The sequence below is a fragment of the Microtus pennsylvanicus genome, chromosome 13 (genome assembly GCF_037038515.1).
Source record: "Microtus pennsylvanicus isolate mMicPen1 chromosome 13, mMicPen1.hap1, whole genome shotgun sequence".
Classification (NCBI taxonomy): Eukaryota; Metazoa; Chordata; class Mammalia; order Rodentia; family Cricetidae; genus Microtus; species Microtus pennsylvanicus.
This window is the reverse complement of record NC_134591.1, coordinates 12,859,320-12,876,095: the sequence shown is the minus strand read 5'-3', so window position 1 is coordinate 12,876,095 and position 16,776 is coordinate 12,859,320. Positions and strand designations below refer to the sequence as shown.

General features: G+C 36.7%; 1 protein-coding gene across 4 annotated transcripts in view; it reads right to left on the bottom strand.

Annotated features, from left to right (window-relative positions):
* Kdm4c (lysine demethylase 4C) overlaps positions 1-16,776 on the bottom strand; it is a 173,327-nt gene that overhangs the window by 139,914 nt on the left and 16,637 nt on the right. For 3 of the 4 annotated variants that reach the window (XR_012907586.1, XM_075947215.1, XM_075947214.1), the window contains 2 exons: positions 12,297-12,472; positions 6,002-6,116 (listed from right to left, as the gene is read on the bottom strand). Coding sequence is in view for 2 of the 4 variants with exons in the window: in XM_075947215.1 (XP_075803330.1) it covers positions 6,002-6,116; positions 12,297-12,472 (291 nt within the window). In the remaining 2 variants the exon portion in view is untranslated. The remainder of the gene's footprint in view (positions 1-6,001; positions 6,117-12,296; positions 12,473-16,776) is intronic. The other variant, XM_075947216.1, reaches the window with a different exon arrangement.

Below are 16,776 nucleotides of genomic sequence, written 5' to 3'. Positions count from 1 at the left end.
TTTTTTTTTAACTTAAATTATCCTGACTACCTTTTGACTCTGGGATTTTATCTTTTCTGTATATCTTTTTTTGCTTCTTCATGGCTTGCTCTGTAGCTGAGTGGCTGGCTCCTGATGTCCATCTCTCCCTGTTCTCTTGCACCTCATTCTCCTTCTATTTATAATCTCTACCTGCCAGCCCCGCCTATCCTTGCTCCTGCCTCACTACTGGCCATTTATCTCTTTATTAGAACCACAGGCACAGTAATACAGTTTCGAAGAATTAAACAAATACAGCGTAAACAAAAGTCACACACCTAAAAATAATATTCCCCAACAGTTTCTGGAAGCAACAACGAAGGGAGCACTATACAGTTTTGCAGCTTGAATGTAATTCTTTGGGTCCTGGGACTATTAGTCCCACAGCAATACATATTGCAAGTTTTTTAAAATCTTTGCCATTCAAACCTGGCAGTTCTCTGGCATTTTTCTAATGACTAAGGCCAAAGTCTTTCTTTTTGGCTCTTTATAGCTTTCTTTTGATTATGGCATCTTGCAGGTAACAAACTGGACCTAGACTATTTGGGTCAAATTATAATACAGGTAATAACAAACAGCCAGTTCATCTTAGCCATTGATTCTATCTACTCCTGTCAGTAAAATAATGTCTGTCACATATATTTGCTTCTTAATAAATACACAAATCTATATTTTCCCCATTCACTCATTAGCTAAAGAGGGATTATAATATCTTAGAGTCTGGAATGTTGATGTACCTCACAAGAATAAAATTGGCAACCATTAAAATGTCTTTTTGTTTTACAGCTTGTTTTGTTTTGTCAATACTAGGGATTGAATCCAGGGCCTTCTAAAATCAAGATAAATAAGTACTCTGCCGGTGAGCAATATACTCAGCTCTCCACGTAGATTCTGAATAGCACCAAGGTACAGCCTTCATTTGAGCCATTTCTTTCTTCTTTTTTTTTATTATTTTTATTGAGCTATATATTTTTCTCCACTCTAAAATTGAGCAATTCCAGAGCAATATCCTCTGATAAAAGATCAGATAATTATACACAAACAAATCAAAAGAATGATAATTATGTTTACAAAAATGAAAGATGATATAAATAAATTTGAATGCATTACAAGAGAACAAAGACAACTGAATAGAGAACAGGGAAGCTAATACAGGATATGAGAATATAATTCAATAAAGACAAATATTTAAGAAACACCAAATAAAATGATGGTGGAAATCAAAAATTCAACAAATCAAATGAAATCTTTTTAAGACAAAGTAGAAGACTTGGTACACTGAAAGAAAATAATAAAATTTTAAAAGTATGAACAGAACAGGGGAACTTTTTGGGACATACTGAAAAGCAAATCAATTGGAGATGTGGATCATTGAAAGCACACATGCCTAGCATGCATGAAGTCCTAAATCAATACTTAGGAATTTGAAGTAGAAGAAAGGAAAAAAAAACAATAAATAAATAAATAGAAATAAATCAATGAATTACTGGCATGAAACTAAGAGGAAAATTTATTCTAAAGGAAGATAACTGTAGAAAGAAAAAATCCCAAACCTAGAGAAACATGGGCTTATTTACATATAAAAAGCATTTTTAAAAGCAATTGGAAAAAGAAACCTCAAGTTATACTACAGTTAAAACACTAAATATAAGTATATAAAGCGCTACAAATAGAAAACCATCAAGTCATAAAAAAACACAGACCCACACAATAACAAATGATCCCTAAACTGAAACATAGAAAGTCAGAAGAACATAGAAAGATGCAGTGCATATTCTGAAATACTACAAGAACCAACCCAGGCTACAATACCCAGTAAATCTGTCTATTATGACTGGGGGAGAAATTAAATATTAAATTCATAATAAAAACAGGCAAAAAGATCAATGAACATCAAGCCAACTCTACAGAGGATCTAATAAGAAATTCTTCAGATTCAAGAGAGTGGTGAACACAACCACTAGAGACATCCCGAAGTTACAGGAGGAGAAAGACAATACATTTGTGAAAGAATCATTAGCAAACAGTAGACAGAAGTTACAGGAGGAGAAAGACAATACATTTGTGAAAGAATCATTAGCAAAACAGGAGACACTACAAAATCAACAAACGGAACACACTTTTCAATAATAATTTCAAATATTATTTAGTCTCAATTTCCCAAAGGATAGACTAGCCAGCAGACTGTATTAAAAAAAGGAAGGGAGGGAGGGAGGGAGGGAGGGAGGGAGGGAGGGAAAAAGTAAGTAAGGAAAATCCATCTATTTGTCACTGGAAGAACCAGAAATGTCGGACATAACGTAACAGTGATTAACCCTAACACAGAAATACTGCATGATTTCACTACCAGTAGCTCTGGTAGTTCATTCCAACAAAAAATAGAGAAGCAGAGGCTTTAAATGGCATCACAAATCAAATGGTTTTAACAGACATTTACAGAACTTGCCACCCAAACACTGCAGAAAACACATTTGTCTCAGGATTACATGGAACTTTCTTTAAAAGAGATCATATACAAAGCAAGTCTCAACAAATACAGGAAAATTCAAATAACTTCTTGTATTCTGACTACAAATAATACAAATCAATTTCAAGAAAAAAACAAAAAACTCAAAGTCATGGGTATTAAAACAACACACTACTCAATGATGAAATGGAGATACTAAGGAAATCAAGAAAACTAAAAACAAAAAAATACCTAGAATTAGAAGAAAATAAAGATACAACATGCCAAAATATCTCTAAAAATGTACATCACCCTTAGCCATTATGAAAATGCAAATCAATACTATTTTACGATTTCATCTTACATCAGTAAGAATGACAAACGAAGGTGGGTGGTGGTGGCGCACGCCTTTAATCCCTGCACACGGGAAGCAGAGGTGGGTAGATCTCTGTGAGTTCTAGGCCAGCCTGGTCTACAAGAGCTAGTTCCAGGGCAGGTTCCAAAGCTACAGAGAAACCCTGTCTTCCCCCCCCCCCCAAAAAAAGAAGAAGAAGAATGGCAAACAACCAGTGGAACAACTGGCAACAAATGCTAAAAAAGGTGCGAGGAAAAGGGAACCCTCATTCACTATTAGTGGGATTTCGAACTGGTGCAGTCACTGATTCACAATAGCTAGAAATAAGTCTACCATATGATCCAGACAAACCACTTCTCAATGTATGTTTAAAACACTAAACATCTTACTCCACCAATGCTAGCCCAGTCATGTTTACTGCTGCTCTATTCATAACAGCAAGAAAGAAGAATGAAAATGTGGTACATACGCACTATGGAATACTATTCAGTAGTAAAGAAAAACAAAATCATAAACTTTGCAGGCCAATGGATGGAATTAGAAAAGATAAATTAAGTGAGGTAATCCAGACACAAAAGACAGATGTCACATTTCCTTATTGGAGGTTCCTAGCTCCACATTTTAAGATATGAGTACATAAAGAAACCAGTAATGTAAAAAGGGACTATTATTGGGTTATGGGAGTTGGGGAGCAATAGAGATGAGAATAGCAAGATAGAAGTAATCTGATCATGAAGAGGGAAAAGTACAGGCTCCTTGGAAAAACAGGAGATAGGAAAATACAGAAGGTGGGAAAAGGATAAAAGGGAATGGCATGATACAAGTGATCAGATAGGGAAAATGGAAAAGGTGGGGTAGGGAAAATGGAAAAGGTGGGGTACCTTAAGAAAAGAGGATGGATGTAAATACATGGACAGAGGGAAGTAAAATAACAATGTGGCTGAAAAACTCACAAGATATAATACTAACTTACCTAGAAAAAAAATCCTACAATGCACACAACTCAATGTACAAATTATAATTTTAATGAGCTTTTCTCTTTAGAGATGACGGAAATCCCTTCAAAGGCCAAAGACTACCTGAGAAAAACCCCAATACCAGACATGAGTAACTTTCATTTATATTGCTGGCAGGCGCTATCTAAGAGAAACCCAAAACATACCACTTATTGCTTTTGCCCTTAATTGACCTATAGTGATGGAAGGTAAATTTCTACTGCTGAAACATCATGCAATAATGACCAGAGGCCTTAGAGCTCAAACTGACCTGAATGTCACCTCCCTGAGGACAAGCTTGCATGGTATCAGAAGGGGCCATGAAAGCTTCCAAAGGACAGAGACAATCAACAGTTCTATCAAACTATGATACTTACGAATTACATCAATGACCAACATGGCATAATAACCCTGCAGATGCAATAGCAGAACACACACCTTGATAGTAAACAACTGTTCTCTAACTGGACTAAAGACAAGAGAAAGACCATGCTTGGAATTAGAAACCATTACTCAGTGTTGGTGAAATCACGGTCATAGGAGGAGAATCTAGACAAGCATAGTCCCTGACTATAATCTATAAACATTTGTCTTTATGCCCACAGATAAATATAGTGTTTACCACTTATTGAGGAAACTTATCTATGCAATAGGCATTAATAGTATATAAAACTATAGCCATCTAAATGCAGATTTGTGGAGCCAGTCCCAATGGATACATCTACAAAACACTCCTACAATGAAGACTCAGGAAACATTGCAGAAGATAGGGCAGAACTACTATAAGAGCCAACTACTGTAAAAGCCAAAGGATCAGGGACACTGCTGTGAGATTGTTTCTCCTAGTAACATAAGAAGCTTTACCCATAAATTCTGAACAACATGACTGCCTAAACATGAGCTGAAGAAGGACACTAACACACATGCTAAACTGAATGGGAAAAGCAAAGTCCATGAGGCCTCCACTCTACAAGAACTACAGCCAACTAAGGAAAGCTGAGAGTGGTGGAGGTGACCATCCACAGCAAAGAGTACACCAATTGGTTGCTCAGTGCCAAGAGTCAGCCCTGAAAACATACATACAAGTAATATTATATAGACTCAAATAGTTATATTTAAAAATATAAATGTATATAAAAATACATATATGCATATAGTAACAACTGAAAAAAGAGGTCATGAATTTGAGCAAGAAAAGGAAGGGATGTAAGGGAGGATGTGGATGGAAGAAAGAAAAGGAAAATGTTATGATAATATACAATCTCAATGAAAAGAAACACAGAAAGGAAAGAATAAACTGAGGAAGACACTAGCAGATGAAAGGACTTCCCATGCTTACAGAACAGAAAAAGCAATATTCTGAAATGCAGTCTATATATTCAAAATTCCAATGCCATTGTTCACAGTATGAGAAAAAAAATGTTAAAACGTTGCATAAAAAAAACAGAGAGTCAAAGTCACCTGAGCAAAAAGAGTAATGTCATAGGTATCAGCATATCTGATTTCAAGCAAAACACACCAAAAGTAATAAAAATGCATCAGTGCATCAGTATCAGGCTACCACAAAAGCAGGCAGGCTAATCAATGAAATGAAACAAAGAATCCAGATATAAATCCAAACAACTACATCTGTATTAGTCAAAAGGATTAGAAGTTCAAGGTCATCCTCTGCTGAATAGCAAGTTTTAAGCTAGTCAAAACTATCTAAGACTCTGGCTCAGAAGACAGAAAGGGGTGAGGGAGATCTAGAAAGTGACTCAGTGGCTAATAGTGAATACTGATCTTTCAGGAGACCTGAGTTTGGTTCCCAATACTCATACAGAATGCTCACAACCACCTGGTACTTCAAATCCAAGGGCTCCAATGGCTCAAACCTCCTAAAGTATCTGCAACAAATATGTATATCCTCAACCACAGGCACATATACATTCACATACTTTAAGGTAATAAAAATATATTTTAAAATAAACAGAAAAAAGAGAGCATCAGGGAAGGAAAGAAGAAAAAAAGAGGAAGAAAGAATCCGATTGGTGTTTTCTCTCATACTTGGAAAAAGTACTGACACCCAAAAGCTAATAAATAAAATACGATGAAAAAAGTACAATTGAATACTTCTTGTACAGCTAAAAATAATAAACAAAAGCAGTATCACCAATCTTTTAAAAACCACAACATAAATATATATACCTCATCATATATGCTTCCATTAATATCTGCTCCATAAATAGGTGCCACAAAAGTTAAGTTTTTCCAGTACTTGCGTTCCAAATCTTCATAATCCAAGTACCTTGGAGTACAGTATCTATGAAAAATTAAACAGTAAAAACCACAGACTAGTAAGACAATTTTAAGGATTTTCTACTCACCTAATGTAATTTACTTTCTAAATAAAACTATTATATACTGTAATAGTGTCAAATTTAATGAATAATATACAAAAGCATTGATACTTAAAACTCTATAGGATTTTTTATATTCTTTATCAGGTAAGATAAGCACTTTCATAAAAATACTAATAAAGGAAGTAAATTATACCTCATTATTTTAGCTTTCAAAGTTTTCTAAAATACTTAGTCAATTATACAAGAACATTGTACAAAATTTATATATTAAAAAGATACAGAACATATGGAAAAACTGAGGGAAAAAAGGCCTGTATAAAACTCCAAGAGAGCTGAAATAAGATCCTCTGCAGTTATTAGACTGGTACTGCCTGGTATACTAATGACATGCAAAAAAGATGTCACTAACATAGTTGGAGAGGAAGAATAAACTAGCACAATATAATTTCTCAACACGTATCAAGTCAAAAGTATATATATATATATATATATATATATATATATATATATATATCATTGTGGGGCTGGAGAGATGGCTCAGGAGTTAAGAGCAATGGCTGCTCTTCCTCAGGACCTGGTTCAATTCCTAACTCTCACATGGCAGCTCACAACTATCTATAAATTCAGTTCTTTAATAAAGTATATATACAGGTTGGAAAGATGACTCAGAAGTTAAGAGAGGTCCTGAGTTCAATTCCCAGCCACCACATGGTGGCTCACAACTATCTGTAATAAGATATGGTGCCCTCTTCTGGGCCTACAGAGATACATGAAGACAGAACACTATACACAATTAATAAATAAATCTTTTTTTAAAAAGTATATATCCTCTTGATCTAAAATTTAGAAATGAATCTTAGTAACACTGAAATACAGAATGAGGAGGTATAGTGTAAGTAACTAGAAACACAATAGGTATGAATTATTTTCCTATAGTTGTGACAAAAGCAACTTAAAGAAGAAAAGGTTCACTTTAACAATGAAGCTTGAGATGGCAAATCCATATGCATTTACATTCAGGAATCAAAGACTAATGCTAATTCTCAACTCTGCTCTCCTTTTCTTCTAATCTAGGATCCCAGCCCACGTAACTACTATATCCAGTTAAGGTAGTCTTTCCATACCAATTACTCTAATATAAATAAACTCTCTCAGGTATGTCCAGAGGCTTATGATTCTAGATCCTGTTAATTTAACAATGAATATTAACTATCATGATTGACTAAACATGAAATAAGGTAGATCTTCTTTCTATTTAATGACATTAAAATACTTCCACACTAAACATATCAATAATCCCACCGATGCTTTTTTAAAAATAAAATCAAAAACAGAACTCTGGAGCTAGAAATATACACACCTAGCTCAAATGGAAAACTGCTTGTCTACCAGCCCAACTTACTTCTTTGGCTTATTTTTAAGATTTTTTTTAAAATTTTATTTATCAGTATCTGTGAATGCATGCCATGTATGTGTATGTGCTCTTGGAGTATAGAAGAAGCTGCTGGATTCCCTGGAGCTAGAGTTACAGGTAGTTGTCAGCCTCCCAGGATGGATGCAGGTCCTCTGAGAAAGCACTATAGAATCTGTCACTGTATAGGAATAGAATTTTTTTAACCTTGAATACTATAATTAAAAAGCTTAAGTTGGCATTATTAATTGAAGTGAATGTTTTACATCGTTAAGTATTTGAAACGCATATTGAAACTTCAGTAAAATGTAACAGAGCTTACTGAATACTGGCTCCAGAGTCCATATAGCTGTTCCAAATGTCAATTTACTCAAAACTGACTCAACAATACCTTCTCAGAACCTTTCACTCACAGTAACATAGCTCTTTAAAGAGAGGCTTATGATGAGGCTTCTCCTGCCTTGGCAACCCTAGAATTGTACTTACAGGTAAGAGCCACCACTTGCATCAAAGTTTGCCATCAAAAATTAAATAATCCTGGGCAGAAAGCTGAATTTCTCTGGGGTTTAATTATTACTCTATAAAAAGTTTAAAAGGGGTTTAATTTTTTTAATTTTTTTTTTTTTTGATTTTCGAGACAGGGTTTCTCCGTAGCTTTTGGTTCCTGTCCTGGAACTAGCTCTTGTAGACCAGGCTGGCCTCGAACTCACAGAGATCCGCCTGCCTCTGCCTCCCGAGTGCTGGGATTAAAGGCGTGCGCCACCACCGCCTGGCCTATAAAAGGGGTTTAATTATTACTCTATAAAATAGAGGTGATGTCTTTTGGACTAGACTGATCTCAGCCCCATTTGCTACCAGGGACTTTGTAGTCACCATGGCAGTCCCAGGAAGACTACCTATGCTCTCCTTGCCCTCATCCTCCATTCCAATTGCCTATGGCAAATCCAATCCTCAGCCCTTGTCTTGTTCACCAACCCTGTTCTCAGATCCACTCTTTTGAATTACCTGAATCATACATAGCCAGTCTGTACCCTCTTCCAGAGCTCCCCTCCCCCGTTAGTCTTCTCAGTCACTTCCTGTGCCTTTCCCAAATTGCAGGCTCAGTAAATGCCCTCACTCCTGTATACTATGTGTACTAGTTTAGTCTAGTGAGTTCCACCAGCCCACCAAGCTGCACCTAGCTACAAGCTACACACATACACCAGATCACACATGTATACACAAGGATCTGGCCTGGTGAGTACATGAAACCACATCTGCCTGTGTCATCCTCATCCCTCAGGCCTTGCCTCAGCCACACTGTCTGTATGTACATAGGCCTAATGAGGCAGTCAGAACCTCACATCAGATACATGGCCAGATCACATCATAAAATCTCAATATGAAAAGTCAAGGCAATATATCTCCCCCCCCCCAAATGCATCAGTCCTACAGACATGTTCTCCAATATGAATTCCCTACATGAACCCCAGGACACAGAACTTAAAATTTATCAAGTAACTTTAAAAAGACAGCTCAAACATAATAAGACTAGCAGTAAACACCTGAATGAAACAAGCATTTGTTCAAGAAACAAACATACAGCTTTATAAAATGAAGATACTTGAGAAATTAAAATATTTTGAAAATAATTAAGTTAGAAAATCTAAATAAAATAAATGAATTTCTAGATCATCCAAACCACCAAAATCAAAACAAGAAGAGGTAAACAATATAAAAAGACACATGACAAACAAGATGATCAGTATTAAGTTTCATGCCTATCAATGGAATTTCTTTTTGTAGCACGTTACACAATTACAGATCACTACTGATCAAAACATATGGACACCATAACAAAGGAACTTTAGAGGGCAACCTACTAGTGCCAACTTTCCCCAACCAGCAAAACATCTAACTGTAACCTACGTACTTATCATTATACCTACAGGTATATATATTTGAGGTATATACATTCTATTATTCATGTTGACATATATACATACATTAGTTTGCTTCCTATTGTTATAATGGAAGCAAACACCATGGCCAACATAATTTTGCAAAAAAGGTTTTATTTGGTTCACATGTACCAATCATAATCTATCACAGACAAAAGTCAACACAAAATTCAAGCACAGCAGGAACCTAGAGGCAGGAATAAAGCAAAAGCCATGGAAGAACATGGCTTACTGACTTGTTCCTCATGGCTTATTTACCCTACTTCCTTATATAACCCAGAACCACCAGCCCAGGGGGGTGTTATTATCCACAGTGGACTGAGCCCTCCCACATCAACCATTGATCAAGATAATGCCCTGACGGATTTGTAATTTTTTTATTGATTGATTGATTTTATTAAGCTATACATTTTTCTCTGCTCCCCTCCCTTCATCTCCCCTCTCCCATGGGTCCCCATGCTCCCAATTTACTCAAGAGATCTTGTCTTTTTCTATTTCCCATGTAGGTTAGATCCACGTATGTCTCTCTTAGTGTTCCCCAAAAAGTAAAAATTCGGGCTGGAGAGATGGCTCAGCGGTTAAGAGCATTCATTGCCTGCTCTTCCAAAGGTCCTGAACCACATGGTGGCTCACAACCATCTGAAATGAAATCTGGTGCCCTCTCTTCTGGCCTGCAGGCACACAGACAGAATATTGTATGCAAAATAAATAAATAAATTTTTTTGAAAAGTAAAAATTCATTCTCCTCCCCATTCAGTATAAGCTGCACCTATTGAATTTCTCTGGAGGAAGCCAATTGCCACTATCTGAGCATTCAAGAACACTGTCAATGAGGAAGCAGAAAGAATATAGGATCAGGAAAATGGAGAAGAAATAAAGACATGACATCCACTATTCAGGACATACCCATTTTAATTGTTAACTCACAGCTCCCGTGACTAGCAACTCTGCATCTGCACAATATTAGACCTTTCAGCTGCCAGTCAAAGATAGGGGAATCTATTGGTTAATGAAAGATTTTGGAAAAAGGGCATCATTATCTTCAAATGTATAACCACAAGTGAGCCTATCAGACTCCACTGTTTATTTATAAAACTATGATTTCTCAGACATCCCTGACTAAACTCAGCAGGTCAAAAAACAAAACAAAAAGGCATGAACATGGGAAAGGGACCTAAAGGAGGAAAGGAGAATGAAATGGGTGTTAGGGAGATAAGAGGGTAGTGGATAAGGTACCAGAATACACTAAATACATGCATGAAATTGTCAAAGAATAAACCTAATAAAAAGCAAATATTAAACTCTAAAGGTACATACACATGCAAAAGTATTTAAGAGAAAAAGGACAATGTCTACAATGTACTATGAAGTGTATTTTTAAATATGTGAGTGAAGGCAGGTATGGCAGCTCATGCCTTTAACCCCAGCACTCAGGAGGCAGAGGAAAAGGGATCTCTCTTAGTTTAACAGCAGCCTGGTCTATAAGGCAAGTTCCAGGACAACCAGGGCTACACACACACACACATACATGCATAAATAAATAAATAAAATAAAAACTTGTAAAGTTTCCCTTAAAGGACAAGCAGCAAGGACTTTAGCGTCATAGAAGGAGCTCACCTGGGAAAAATCTTTTAGCCACCTTCCTGTAGTAATTTGGGCGGCGGGGCTGCGTCCCCAACACCCCAGCTGCCTGCTCGGCTAGCTTTTGCCCGAAATAACACACAAACTGTATTCATTTAAACACTGCTTTGGCTCATTTCTACCTAGCCTCTTCTAGGCTAACTCTCGCACCTGGACTAGCCCATTTCTTATCATCTGTATAGCACTGGTCTTACCGGGAAGATTCTAGCCTAAGTCCACCCTGGGTCGGAGCTTCATAGCGTGCATCTTCCCTGGAGCGGGGAGCATGGCGTCTCTCTCTGAGGCGTCTGCTCCGGAGAGGAGAGCTGTCGAGTCTGACCTCACTTCCTCTTCCTCTCAGCGTTTTGTTCTGTTTACTCCTCCCACCTATCTTCTAACCAATGAAATGGGCCAAGGCAGTTCCTTTATTAGCCAATGACCTTCCTCCATCACCTTCCCAAGCAGCAGCACTTCCAGTCAACAACTAACAATAAGCTTCAAAACACCCCAAGCTAAAATCACTTGTCCACATATCTACATGACTCCTAGGCTCCAGACTTTTATAAACTGTGAGCTAGCTGAAAAGGTTAATTTTGAGAATTTGTTATATATTCATAGATGACTAATATAATATGTACCTTCTTATTTATTCAAAGTTTTCTTTTTGAAATTGTTAATGCTCATGAAATTTTAGTCTTAAAAAATTATGAATATTTTGTCCAATAAAACTAAAGACAATTCAAATAAAGAGAATTCAAAATGACAACTAAAAGGAAAAACCATTTCTAGATTATGCGATAATAATGATGATGTGAAATAAAATGTGGGACTTCTTAGAAGTAAGTGAATGTGAATAGGCCATCTGAAAAACCAGAGATAAAAGAGGTTCCTACTTTTCTTTCTTCTTTCTTTCCTTATTTATTTGTTTGTTTGTTTGTTTGTAGACAAGGTTTCTGAGTGTAACTTTGGAGCCTGTCCTGGAATTCATTTTGTAGACCAGGCTGGCCTCAAACTCACAAATACACCTGCCTCTGCCTTCAAGTGCTGGGATTAAAGGTGTGCATCACCACGGCCCAGCTTTTAATTATTAGCTTCTCTATCTACTTGGCTTCCTGCCATACTCGCATACCTCTTTGGAAAAAATACAAATAAAAATTCAATTGACTCACTTGCTACTGTTAGCCAGCTGCCTGAACTCCTTCACAGTCATGGCTTTTTTCTGGATGTTGTATTGAGTAAACAGTCCCGACTGCCCTGTGACCATCTGCTGAATTGGTGCTGGGATAAGCAAATTATCAATATCATCATAGCATTGCCTTGGCTTCCACTCCTTAGGAGGAATCACCTAAAAACAAAACAAAATATTAACCTGAAACTATTCAAAACTAAATATTACACATCTTTTATTTTTCAGAAAAACATAATTTAACATTTTCTCAACACCTCTTAAACAAAAGTACTTTTAAAACTCATTAAGACTTTGTAGTAAGGAAATATGATTCTTAACAAAATTCACTGAATACTCACTACACTCAAAACTATACTTGTATTACCTCATCTTCAGTGGTACTATTTACAACTGATTTTAATTTGTAAGATTTTAAAACATACAGAAAGACTGAGGGTGAAAGAGTTAATGATAGAGAGGTTAGGATGTTAGCTGAAACACCATGACACCAAAACAATGAACCACTGCGCCATCTCTCAACAGAAGTTGAAATGTTGATGGGCCTCAAAGAAGTTTACCTTTACTAAATTTTATCTAAGTGTCTCTTTTATATGTGATTTTATGTGATACATATTAGTAAACATTTGCATGGTCAATATTTCCTCTTTAGAACTCTTTTGCAATATAGCATATAACAGGGTTGCTGTAGTCATTTAGAGGAACTTCCATGTCTGGTGTCTTGCATGGACAAAGACAAACTGAAAGCTTTATCCCTTCTGAATGTGAGAGGCCTAAGGTTGGATGCTAGCCAGCGTATTTTACAGGGACCCTGTGTCTTCCCCTTTCCACTATTGGTTCTATTTAGATACCAACCCCTGTGCCTTCCCAAAGGTTCTCGAGATATTTTCCATAATGTCTTCTGGTAACAAGAAGCAATCATTGCAGTGAGGTTGCTTTCACTTTCTTTGCCTATGTCCATCCAACTCTCCTTCATTGTCAAAAAACATGGTTGCAAATTGCTGTGGGATCCTGTACACTGTGAATATGTTGCTCTCATTGGTTGATAAACAAAACTGCTTTGGTATACGGCAAGGCAGGATGGCGCTAGGGGAGAAATCCAATTAGAGATACAGGAGAAGAGCGAAATCTAAGAGATACCAGCCAGCTGCCAAGGAGGCAAGACATGTAAAAAATGATGTAACAAGGCACGAAACACATGGTAAAGCATAGATAAGAAATATGTGTTAATTTAAATGTAAGAGTTAGCTAATAATAAACCTGAGCCAGCAGCCAAAGATTTATAAGTATTATTAAGCCTGAGTGGCTATTTGGGAACTGACAGGAGGGAAAGAAACCTCAGTTTACAGCAAACTAATAAATGTCTAAAAGCCAATTATCTAGGAAGATGAGGAAAAGCTTGATTTGTAGTCTTTGCCTACTTCCATGGTATGCCTCTTCCAACAAGGGCAGTACTTTTAGTTTTGTTTTTCTCATGTTTTCAGACAAGTTCTCATGCAACCCAAAACCACCTCTGAATTTGCTATAGAGTTAAAAATGACCTGGAACTCCTGTTGTTGCCTCCTAAATGCTGGAATTACATTCATGCACCAGCATGCTTAGAAAATTCTTAAAGTATTTTAAAATTGAAAGAAAATAAAAATGAATTATTAGAAGCCAAACCAAAGAGGACTCACTAACCCAGGAATAAGAAAAAGAATGTTGTTAGCACCTCTTCCAAATAGGTCTATTTTTATTTAAGAGGTAATGACTATGGAATTTATTGATAATAAAATTTAGTTTTGTATGTGGCCATGTACTCTTAAATACTAGGCTTTGGCCAGGCAGTAGTGGCACACGCCTTTAATCCCAGCACTCTGGAGGCAGAGGCAGGCGGATCTCTATGAGTTCAAGGCCAGCCTGGTCTACAAGAGCTAGTTCAAGGACAGGAACCAAAAAGCTATGGAGAAACCCTGTCTCGAAAATCCAAAAAAAGAAAAAGAAAAAAAAATTAGGCTTTGTTTTATTTAGAATATGTAGCATTCATATATTTTTGTGTTTGTGCATATGCATTAGGATATACATGCATGTGTATGTAGAGACCAGAGAATGATATCAAATGTCTTCCTCTATTCCTATCTACCTTATTTTATTTTATTTTGAGACGGAGTCTCTCACTGAGCCCAAAGTTCCTCTCTTCACCCTCTGAAGACACTTGAAAATAACACAGCATATAATCACACATATACAAACACAAACATGAATAAAAATAAATCTTAAAAGAATAAGAGATAAGAAGTATGCACAAAGCCTGGGGTTCTACCTCGAGTAACAGGGACCCCTGACGTGGTAGTAAATGCCTATAGACAATAGAAGCATTCTTGGTTACAAAGCAAGGTCAAGGCCAGCCTGGGATAAAAGAGACTAGGCCTCAAAAAAAAAAAAAACCATAAAGAATAGGGGGTTGAGCCAGGCAGTGGTGGCGCACGCCTTTTATCCCAGCACTTGGGAGGCAGAGGCAGGCGGATCTCTGTAAATTCAAGACCAGCCTGGTCTACAAGAGCAGGCTCCAATCTACAGAGAAACCCTGTCTTGAAAAATCGGAGGAGGAGGAGGAGGAGGAGGAGGAGGAGGAGGAGGAGGAGGAGGAGGAGGAGGAGGAGGAGGAGGAGGAGAAGGAGGAGGAGGAGAAGGAGAAGAAGAAACAAAGAAGAATAGGGGCTTGAGAAATAGCTCAGTGGCAAAGAGCATTTACTGCTCTTGCAGAAGACTGGGGTTAGGGCCCCATCACCCAATAGCAGGCCAAAACTTCCTATAACTTAAGTTTCAGGGGATTTAATGCCCTCCTACACACAAGTGGTCCATATATACTCAAGCCACTACCTGAGTTTCATCCCTGGAATTCTTGAAGGAAAGAGAAAAATGACTTCTAAAAGTTGTCTAACCTCTGCATACACCAAAACTCATACACACACACATTCTTATGTAATCATAAAACAAAATAATAAAATAATTATTTCAAAAAATAAAAATAAGTATGTCGGGCATGGTAGTGCATGCATATAATCCCAGCAGAGGCAGGTGATTCTCTGTGAGTTTGAGGCCAGAGTGGTTTACAATCCTGGACAGCCAAGGCTGTTATACAGAAAAAACCTGTCTTGGGGTGGGGTTGGGAAAATAAATTTAAAAATAAAAAAAGTAATTGGTTCCTGGGAATATTTAAATATTTATATTTTTCTTAAAAGTTTATTATTTAATACTTATTTTATGGGTGTGTATTACCTGCATGTATGTATGTGTACCACATGAATGTCTGATGTCCTTGGGGTTATGAAGCATTGTATACTATCATGGGTATCCTGGGAACTAAACCAGGTCCTCTGCAAGAACAGCAAGTGCTCTTACTTACTAAAACACCTCTCTAGGCCCCCAGGAATATTCTGAAACAAATTTCTAAAGATAGAACAGAGCATAAAATAAAATCATTACAAATTTAAGCCTATCAGTAAGATCTCTATAAATTTGACGTCAGCCTGGTCTATATCATGAGTTCTAGGCCAGTTGAGTATACACAATAAGACTCTGTACTACAAGAGCTAGTTCCAGGACAGGCTCCAAAACCACAGAGAAACCCTGTCTAGAAAAACCAAAAAAAAAAAAAAAGAAAAAGAAAAGAAAAGAAAAAATAAATAATGGAAGGAAGGAAAACAGACAAAACAAAGCCAGTAACAAACATTTTCTTTTGAACTAATTTTAAATTTTATCTTATTTTAGTTTATTGATATGCATGGGGGAAGGACAGTGGCAAACAGAGAGGAGAAGACAACTTGCAGGAGCTGGTTCTTTCCCTCCACTACTGGTAGGATCCAGAAACTGAAGAACAATCAGTAGGTAATCAGGTTCATGAGGGAAGTGCTTTACCTATTGAGCTCACACACCAATTCCATTTTAAATCTTTAAGTGTTAAATTACTTCACACAATTAGAAATCAAGTACAAAATATCTGGTTATTAAACAATTTCAAAGTTAACACCTTTACATTTAATGAGTTAAAGTAAAAGAAACCTATTCTGCTGTATTTCTATAAACTGTATATATTCACCTTCTTAAGTATACCAAAACAGAATATACATTTATATCACTGCTTATCCAAACCCAGACATTTCAAGATGAAATATGTATGCCTACTATATATGTTGAAACCAGATGCTGTCTACAAACTGTCAAAGGAAGAACAATGCTTCTTCTATCTTCATCTTGCAGCCACAAACGGATATATCTGCACTCTCTGGTGTTTATGAAACACACAGTGTGTATAACATTCTCTAGTGCAACCTATGTACAGAAGTACTACAGGGACAAATGCCATACATTTCACATATTTTTACAAGTTCATCATGATACTCCTACAATAAAACATTTCATACTTAAGGAGATTTTCAATTTCCCAACTTGAAAATCAAGTGTGCAGACAATCAAGGTTA